At 47.1% G+C, this 10,103-nt stretch overlaps 1 protein-coding gene across 3 annotated transcripts in view; it reads left to right on the top strand.

The window, feature by feature from the left end:
• Znf532 (zinc finger protein 532) overlaps nucleotides 1-6,457 on the top strand; it is a 103,279-nt gene extending 96,822 nt beyond the window's left edge. For all 3 annotated transcript variants that reach the window (XM_013019021.1, XM_013019023.1, XM_013019022.1), the window contains 3 exons: nucleotides 1,842-1,954; nucleotides 3,842-3,989; nucleotides 4,427-6,457. In XM_013019021.1, coding sequence (XP_012874475.1) covers nucleotides 1,842-1,954; nucleotides 3,842-3,989; nucleotides 4,427-4,921 — 756 coding nt within the window. In that variant the 3' untranslated portion in view covers nucleotides 4,922-6,457. The remainder of the gene's footprint in view (nucleotides 1-1,841; nucleotides 1,955-3,841; nucleotides 3,990-4,426) is intronic.
• The last annotated feature ends 3,646 nt before the right edge of the window (nucleotides 6,458-10,103 follow it).

Below are 10,103 nucleotides of genomic sequence, written 5' to 3' on the forward strand. Positions count from 1 at the left end.
CTGGGCGCTGTCCCTCAGCTCTTCAGCTCAAGGCTAGCGCTCTACCACTTGAGCCACAGTGCCACTTCCGGCTTTTTTCTTTTTGCTTATGTGGTGCTGAATTAAACCCAGGGCCTCGAGCATGCAAGGCAAGTGCTCTACCACTGAGCCACCTTCCCAGCCCAGTTTATTCTTTTTTTAAAAATACAATTTTATTATTGAAGTATTTACAGAGGGATTACTGTCCCATAACACTTTATTTTTCCCCTCAAATTATATGCCAAGGAAAACAGTATAAGGCATTGGTGGTACTGAGGATTGAGTTGAGGGCCTAGTGCTTACGAGGCAAACACTCTACCAGTTGAGCCACTTGCTGTTTTACAGGAGTTATTTTCGAGGTAATGTCTTGCTTTAATTGCTGGGCTAGTCTGTGCTTCTCCCTTTGTTGCCCGGATGACAGTCATACACCACTGTATCCAGACATGGGTTGAGACAGAATCTCACAAATTGTTATACCTCATCTGACCTTCAACCACAATCCTCAATCTTTGCTTCCAAGTGGCTGTGATCACAGGCTTAAAGCACCACACCTGGACAAGGAAGGCATGTTTGTGATACCTCCCCTCCCCCCCCCCATCTCCTAGGTGAGGAAGTGACTACTGCGTAGCTGTACTCTGTCACACTCTGTCTGTCCTTGGTGTCAGCTTCTCTTTGGTTCTGTCCAGCCAGACGCTGCTCATCAGATTAAATATAGACACACTTGTCGGCTAATTAATTGAAGCTTTCAGAAATATGATTTCTTCCTCCGTTATCTTGTAGTTGCATGTGTAGCTCTCTTGCTGCCAAGAATGGTAATATTATCTCACATGAGGACTGATTTTCAGCCTTATTTTTAATGAGGGTCCATGCCAAATTGTGGGGGATTTTTTTTCCTTGTTTCCGTTTCCAGGAGTTCATTTTCATGCTCCATTGTGTCAGCTCTTAGGATTCTATTTCCTTGTGACAAGGCTGCTTGAAGCATGTCATACTCAAAAGAATTTGTTTTAAAGCTAAGCCTCTAATCTATTTCAAAGATTCTGCATGGACACACACTTAGCGTAGCTATGTCTTCACCAAAGTGGAAACGTAAATGTGGAAAGTTATTCTATCTACTTGATAGCTCATTTGTGAATGTGTCAACTCTGAATCTCTCTCTCACATCACCCTACACATATATCCTGAAAGTGACTCCAGCATTCTCTGTAATGACATTGTGCGGAACAAAAGCCCTTATTCCTATACTGAATAATTTAGTCATTAAAGAGAAAAGTTTAAGAAGTGTTTATAATCAGCCACTGGAAAAAGTGGCATCTTACATTTACAACACATCAAGTAATAGTCTTAATTTGTTATTTGTTAAAGTATATTTTCCTAGATATTTTAAATACTAGTATTAGTCTTTTGTAAAAAAAATCATATTATGTTCTGTTATTAAAACATCTGTGTATTTGTGTCAGATTAAATAAAGTACTGGGAAAGGGGATAATCTCTTGCTCTTAGGTAGTTTTAGCCTATCTTCCTGAAATTAGCCCTTCCCTCAATAGTGTGGTCCTGAGGATCCACTCTAATTACATCTTTAAAAAGAACCTTGTGTTTTGTTGATACTTTCCTAAGCAGTGATTGCTGGACTTAGACCATGATGGGCATCCTTTAAGTTCTTGCAGTATTTTTAGGTCTGGGGGTGTAGTTTAGTCAGTGTTGAAGCATTTGCCTAGCATGCATGAGGCCTCCAGATGGATCCCTAGCACTGCCAGAAATAAGTAGATAAAATAGTGTTTTTCTCTTCACTGCCTCAAATGGCCTTCTCTTCTCTCCTGACACAGCAAATGAAGAAGCACCCTTGCCGCCAGTGCGACAAGTCCTTCAGCTCCTCCCACAGCCTATGCCGCCACAATCGGATCAAGCACAAAGGCATCAGGAAAGTCTATACCTGCTCGTAAGTCGCGGCTCCTTTCCTTGGCCTTTAAGTGACAGGAAAGTTTATTAGGACAGAGAAAGGAGATTGTGTGGCCTGAGGCCACATGATCAGGGTGCCCGAGTTTACCTCCGGCCATCTTCAGGGCTCAAGGTCAGTCTGTGCTTTCTAACATGAAAGTACAGTGGACATACCATCAGAACATCTCAAAAGATCGTCACTTCTTGCTGTCTACCTCTGAATGCCCTGGTTTCCAGCTTACAGTTTTTACAGTGTTTAATTTTGACTTGGCACGCAGCATTTTTCATTGGGCAGAGACAGAGAAAGGGTGAAGCGGCAGCAGTTCCTCACATACTCCATGCCCAAGTACAGTCTGCTACCTAAGGCAGACGTGAGGCAGACTGAAACCATTGACAGACCCCAGACAAGTGCAAGGGGCTGAAGGGCCCATGGAAACCCTCCCTGGCTACACGTAAGCCAGTTCTTGATAGAGATGACCAGGATGAGCTGTATTATGACTGGTGGAGAATCTTTATCACCTAAAAGCCAGAACTGAGGGCCCTGAAGATGACTCCTTAGCATGAGTGTAATGTGGCAAAAACCTGGTGAGGGCAGGTGCTGGGCCCCGTAGATAGATAACTGCTGGGTGAGGAGGAGTGTTCTGGGACTTTGTTTCCGGGGTAGGAAGGGTATCAAGGTGGAGAGGAATTTCAGTAAGCTGTATTACATAACTAAAGCATGTATGCTGACTGAATAAAAAGAAGATGCCCTGGGCTGAGAAGGAGAGGAAAAGGAGGCCACCTGGGTCCTGTGAGGTCCCTATAAGGCAGTAGAATGTCGGGTTTACTTCCAGCAAGCACTTCATGATGGGAGAGCATTTTTATTTTATTTTTTTGTCCGTTGTGGGGCTTGAACTCTGGGCTTGGGCACTGTCCCTCAGCTCTTCAGCTCAAGGCGAGCACTTTACCATTTGAGCCACAGCTCCACTTCTGGTTTTCTGGTGGTTTATTGGAGATAAGAGTCTCACGGAGTGTCCTGCCCAGGCTGGCTTTGAACCATGATCCTCAGATCTCAGCCTCCTGAGTAGCTCGGATTACAGGCGTGAGCCACCGGCACCTGGCTGATGGAGAGCATTTGTGTGGGGGCTGGGATGCATTCGCTGCCAGACATCACAGAATCCCGCGAAGGCTTTCAGAGGGAGCAGTTGTGGTTGTGCGTAAGAGCACAAGATGCGTTCCACCCACTTGCTGCTCTTCTACATGTGATGGATATCAGCCATCGTCACAGAGCCTCGGGGACCATGGCTGGTGTGCTTTTGGCCAAATTTATCTTATTGAGAAACAGTCATTTTACACCTTTCAAAGAAGCTGCCTTCCTAATCTATAAAACGTAAATAATTTTCCTGCCTTAGATAAATGTTCTATTTTCTACATTTTAGCCCAGTGAACAAATGTTCTCAAGGGCTGTGATGATGAACACGTGCGTCCATCTGTGTTCTGATGGGTCGTCAGCTCTGTCTTGTCACACAGAGGGGGCAGGGACAGTGGAACTGCATCAGGGCCAGGTCCGCGGCGGGCTGTTTTCAGCCTGAGGCAGGCGACATGTCTGTTCTGCGGGCATTCTCCCAGCCATGGTAAAGAAAACTTGGGAAGTGTAACTCCTTTACAAGGCAGTGGAGAAGTACAAGTTAAGCAAACAAGTAACGCGCTTACTTACATAAGACTTCCTAAGAAGCACTAAACCAGTCGAGCAAAGTAGCCATTTCGGGGGAGGTGCTTAGCCCAGGGACTGGCTTGTTCTTCACGTGCAGCCCTGATGTTAATCAGCTCTCCTGACCTGGGTACGTGTTCTGCTAGTCAAAAGCTACCTGGCAGTGATGGTGTTTTCCTCCCGCCTTGTGCCCCGCAGGCACTGCCCGGACTCGCGGCGGACTTTCACCAAGCGGCTGATGCTGGAGAAGCACGTTCAGCTCATGCATGGGATCAAGGACCCTGACCTGAAAGAAATGACAGAGGCCACCAACGAGGAGGAAGTGGAAATAAAGGAAGACACGAAGGTGAGACACTGCACCTCTTTCCTGTACCAGGGTTGCCCTTCTTTCTTTCTCTGCTCATTCCCTTCCCCTACACTTGGGCTTGAACTCAGGGCCTGAGTGCTGTCTCTGAGTCAGTTTTGCGCAAGGCTAGTGTGGTACACAGCACCACTTCTACTTTTTGAATGGTTAATTGGAGATAAGAGACTCCCGACTTAACCTGCCCCGGGCTGGCTTTGGACTGCGATCCTCAGATCTCAGCCTCCTGAGTAGCTGGGATTACAGGCGTGAGCCACCGGCGTTGGGTGGCAATTACACAATGTTAAACATTACTTTCTACCTATGAAGGCATAAAATACTCCCCTTTTTAAGCTCCCCTTCTGGCTTGGGCCTCCCTGGGTCCCTCCCCTGCTCCCCGCCGGGTCACCCGTCTTGTTCTTCACCCCCTTCCTCCCTTGCAGGCTCCCAGTCCCAAGCGCAAGTTGGAAGAGCCAGTTCTGGAGTTCCGGCCCCCGCGGGGCGCCATCACGCAGCCCCTGAAGAAGCTGAAGATCAACGTGTTCAAGGTGCACAAGTGCGCGGTGTGCGGCTTCACCACGGAGAACCTGCTGCAGTTCCACGAGCACATCCCGCAGCACAAGTCGGACGGCTCGTCCTACCAGTGCCGCGAGTGCGGCCTGTGCTACACGTCGCACGTGTCCCTGTCCCGGCACCTCTTCATCGTGCACAAGCTCAAGGAGCCGCAGCCCGCCACCAAGCAGAACGGGGCCGGCGAGGACGGCCAGCAGGAGAACCAGCCGGGCCCCGACGACGAGGCCGCCGACGGCGCCGTGTCGGACCGCAAGTGCAAAGTGTGCGCCAAGACCTTTGAAACGGAAGCTGCCTTAAACACGCACATGCGCACCCACGGCATGGCCTTCATCAAGTCCAAGAGGATGAGCGCCGCCGACAAATAGCCCCGCACGCACGGTCCAGGCTGCTGCAATATCCCCGCCCGCCACCCGCCACCCTCCCGCCGCCTTGCCCCGGAGCATCCACACAGTATTTGCGTTGAAAAGAGTTTGTATATATTTAAATGACAACTTTTTATACTCTTTGTTACATGTTTGTATCAGTATTTAGTAGAAGATGTTTTGAGGTGTCTTTTGTTGTTGTTGTTGTTGTTGGTTGGTTGGTTCAGATGGGTTTCGATGTTTGTTTTTCTTCCTTTCTTTTTGTACCGTTTCTTTATAACAGAGTTCTTAGTCCTCGGGGCAGTTCCTGAATTCCAACCCAACCCTTTTTGTATGGTCACCCATTGGAATGGGTTGCTCACCAAGTCACAGGCTAACTAATGTGATGCCTTTTTTTTAGTGTTTTTAAGTTTTTTAGAATCCACTACATAATTTGTAGGTGGTTGTGGCTCTCACAACACTAGAAACTTTGAAGTGTCTTAGCACCACCCCAGCGTGCCTGCCCCCAAGGAAGCCAGGGTGCTGGGGGGATCCCCACTCCCGTGGGCACCTGGCCTCGGGTCAGGCCGTGCCCAGTGGCAGCCAAAGCAGCCTTGCAGGGCCTCCTCTGTCCCCAGGGCTGGCTACAGCAGGCCAGAATCCAGTGAGGAATGTGGACTTCCTCAGTTCCATCCTAAGAAACGGGGAAGGAGGAGGGAATTGCAGAATGGGGAAAACCAGGCCTGATGGTTTTCCAGGCAGATAGGCAAGGCTGATTTAAAGAGCACAAGGAGATACGCTAGGAAAGGGCTGGACTACTGTAAAAGTTACACCTGGGGAGTCAGACCTAGCTCCGTCTAGTCAGGTTTTTCTGTCACGTAACTTATTACCTATTACAAACACAACAACTACGAGTATCAAGTATTTTTCTCTGGCTCTTGACGGGGGGAAAAAAAAAGTCAATAGTTGACTTACCCCTTTGCCGTCTACACAGTTGGCGTTTCCTGTTCTGGGTGCTACTGCCAAACGTCCTGGTACTTAGAGTTGGGATGCACAACTTCAACCACCGAGCTGTCAGTGCAGGAGCCTGCTGCATTGGGCGATTGGCCATTAGATGACGCACTGAGCCACCACCGGCTTTCCTTCAGCATTTCAGTCGTGTAGCTCCTGTTCGTGGCTCTGTTAGCCAAGGCACCACACAGGTGCTCTTCTGTCCCTTCCGTTCATAGTTCTCTGGGAGAGTTATAAACATATTATATATATATATTATATATACGTATATATGTGTATATATATATAATATTTTTGTCTTTGAGTTTTATGTTTTCTTTTGCATTTTATACCTTGTACTTATCCCCGAACATGTTTTATACTCTTATTTTTTTTTTCCCCCTATGAAAAGGAATTCTTTTGTGTATATATAGATACTTGCATGATAGACTGTAGTCGATGTTTGGTTCCTCAAAAGGTCTTGCTGCTGTCAGGTGTAGGCCCCACACCTATCATGACTGTATTCAACACATTTCACATGTAAATAAACATGAGACATTTGGCCTTGTGCTTCTATGAGAGAGTTATTGATGGTGGGGCTGACCCTCCCTGGAGTTTAGGAAGCGATGCATTGCTGGATGGCGTAGACTACCGGATGCTGCAGAATTCTTTCCATTCTGAAGAATGGCCTCCTCGTTCTCCTCCGTCACCAGCTGTTCTGTCACTTTCTCGTTGACTCCATCCGTACATCGGTACAATCGGAGGGTGTGATGAAGTATTCCTCCACTTGAAGTTGGACCGCTGTTCCTTGTTCTGTTTGTATTGCTCTAAGTCGTATTCTTGGCACTTTCACATTGCTTCTGCATTGGAACCTTGCAATAAGCCTGCGTGGAGGCCGCAGGTCTGTACAGCCTAGATTTACAGTTGAGGAAGCTGAGCTCTGATGACGTTCTTTGCCTAAGCCCTCCTATCTGGCGAGTGGCTTTGAGTATTAGAACCCAAATATTTTGCTCTAAATCTAGTGCTCGCTCTTTGTGGTTATGTACATATCGACAAATATTCATTTATTCAACAAATAAAAAAAAGTATGTGCAAAACACGACCCTAGAGCTTTTTGTTTTTGGCATCCTGGCTTTTATAAGATCACGTCAGTCTTCCTACTTTTAAAAACTCAGGAAATACTTGATAATATGGTCTGGTCAAAAGCATAAAGAAAAATTTTTAAGTGCTTAGGGGTCCCAAATGAAGTAGCTGAGACGCAGACAAGAAAAGCACCATGTGGTGTGGGAGCTTGGGGCAGGGATGGGGGGAGCTGGGTGGTCAGCTCTGGGGAAAAGGGGGTGGGTCAACTGGAAGACATTTGTGCGTGGGGGGGGGGAATCAGTGGGCTATATAGCACAGAGATGAGGGTTAGACTCTGGAAGAGAGGTTATAGAAGTCAGGGTGTCAGGTGCTAGTGACTCACACCTGTAATCCTTGTTACTCAAGAGGCTGAGATCTGAAGATGGAGGTTCAAAGCCAGCTTGGCCATGAAAGCCCATGAGACCTTATCTCCAATTAACCAGTCAAAGCTGAAATGGAGCTGTAGCCTAGGTGGTAGCATGCCAGCCTTGAGTAGAAAAGCTAAGGGATAATGCCCTGGCCCTAAATTTAAACCCCATTACTGAAAGTCAAGAAGGACAAATTAAAATCCAATTTAGGGTCAATGGAAATTCTAGAAAGAAGGAAATAATCGAGAGGTCAGTGTGAAAATACCTTAGGCATTACAGAAAACTATGAAGAATCCCTGGCTTGGGACTGTGAGGCGTGCACAGGGTGTTCCTAAGGAAGCCATTCACCACAGTGGAAGGGTGGGAGCGGAGGCCAGAATGGGTAGGATAGGCCTTAGAAGAATCTTTGGAGCCAGTTTCTGGTGGCTCACACCTGTAATCCTAGCTACTCAGGAAGCTGAGATATGAGGATCACCTGTTCAAAGCCAGATGGGGCAGGAAATCCCATGAGGCTCTTATCTCCAATAAACCACCAGAAAACTGGAAGTGGCGCTGTGGCTCAAAGTGGTAGAGCAGTAGCTTTGAGCTGAAGAGCTTAGGGAGACACACTGACTGTACTTGGACAATTAGAAATATGTTACATGGTAAAGCATGAAGACCCTAGATGGGTTAGTAGTGGTATGTTTGCTGGATGGGGGCACTGTGGAGGCAGAGCAAGCAGGTTTTTATATGGTTACAATCTCAAACGGCTCAGCTCAAGACTGTGTCTCTCTCATCAATGCCTTTTCCAAGTTGGCTGAGGCACGCCTCTCTATCTCTTAATCCTATTTTGTCATGGTCAAAACTTGCCAGGCTAACCAGGGCAGAAAGGTTTAACTGCTGTGGTCCAGAAGTAATAGCTCTTCTCACGACTCAGCCACAAACCACCACCTGCATCCACACAGTCCCCAGCGCTGTCCTCCCCTGCTCAGAAGGCTGAGAACATTGGATGGCATAAATGACAGTCACAGACTGTAGCTCTGATGCTAACCCAGGACTGGCTTAGAAATAGTTGTAAGTAGTATTAAGGGTTTCAAAGCCGGGCGCTGGTGGCTCACGCCTGTAATCCTAGCTACTCAGGAGGCTGAGCTCTGAGGATCGCGGTTCAAAGCCAGCCCGGGCAGGAAAGACCCTGAGACTCCTATCTCCAATATACCACCAGAAAACCGGAAGTGGCGCTGTAGCTCAAGTGGTAGAGTGCTTGTCTTGAGCTGAAGAGCTGAGGGACAGCGCCCAGACCCAGAGTTCAGGCCCCACGACCTACAAAAAAAAAAAAAAAAAGGTTTCATACAGTGAGATAGAGAAAAAAATTCTATTTGAAAGTTGAACTTGGGTTACTTTAAGTAACAAGAGCTAGTTATGAGGAAGATGGTGAGTTGTCTTTTTTTTTGGCAAAGAGAAATGTGGCCAGCAGTAGATCTCGTTTCAATGAGAATCCTGGCACAAGAAAAAGCACAAGAGAAGCCAGTATCCTGTGGCACACATGTATAATCCTAGCTACTTAGGAGACTAAGCTCTGAGGACCAAAGTTTGAAGCCAGCCTGGGAAGGAACGTCATGAGACTCAATCTAGCCACCAAAAAAGTCAGAAGTGGGGCTGTAGCTCAAGTGGTAGAATATCATCCTGAGCAAAAGGGCTACAGGACAATGCCCAGTCCTTGAGAGCAAGCCCCAGTTCAAATATGCACACACACAGCACAGCACAGCAGAAAAGGTTTAACTGGGGAATTACTGAATGGAATACATACAGAGTTATGGGCTGGAACAGATGTTGAAACATCCTGGGACTAGCAAAATGGGAGCCCTCCTCCCATGTCATGCCTGAGAACCTAAGCCGGGAGCCATGGGACAGGACCACTCAACAGAGGTCACTGCCAGAGCCAGGGTGCCCCAGGGATGATGTGGGGAAGAGAGATTTTTAGGCTCGCTCTCCTGACAAAGATTGTTGCCTGAACCTACCATGATCAGCACCATGTAAAGAGAGAAGACAAGGAGGCCATAGTATTAGTCTGCGGACATCATTGTGCTGGGCGCAAAGAAGACAGAGAAGAGTGGAGAAAGGAGCTATCCCTGCTTTCCTGTCTACAAGCACCCCTCCCCTCTAGGTAAGCTGTCAGCAGAGTACTGAGTGCGGATTTTACCTTTTCTTTTTAATTACTCCACCTGGTTATCTGGAAATTATACACTTGCCCTGAGTGGTTATTTTCCCTCAAGGAAACAGAATAGCATTTCCCGGCAAACATTCTTTTAACTTTCATAATTCATTTTATGAGTTTAGTGCTGAGTCACATAACGGCACTATTTGTAATGTTTCATGATATTTAAGGGAACTGTGGACTCAATTTGCTTCATTGTTTTACAGCAAGCTACCTATCCCCCAGCTTTTCTTATAGCTCTCCTGGCAAATTATGCTACCAGGTCAGATCTGCTTGCACACATAAGACAGACCATGTCTGCAGGACTGAGTTGGGAAAAAGGCTGTATTTAGAGGCCATCACAGTACATGTTCCATTCAGCCCCAGAAATTGTGGGTTTAGCTCAAGAATGATTTTCTGACCTTGAGGTAAAGTCAGGCTTCATTGGACTGGAGAATAAATAGCACCCCCGGAAAAGAACAAGGAAGGCTGATGTTGATCAGAAAGGATGGTATGAGGTTGACGAGAGCCAACAGACAGCGAACAGCATTTG

Source organism: Dipodomys ordii, unplaced genomic scaffold (genome assembly GCF_000151885.1).
Source record: "Dipodomys ordii isolate 6190 unplaced genomic scaffold, Dord_2.0 Scaffold43, whole genome shotgun sequence".
In the NCBI taxonomy this organism is placed as follows: Eukaryota; Metazoa; Chordata; class Mammalia; order Rodentia; family Heteromyidae; genus Dipodomys; species Dipodomys ordii.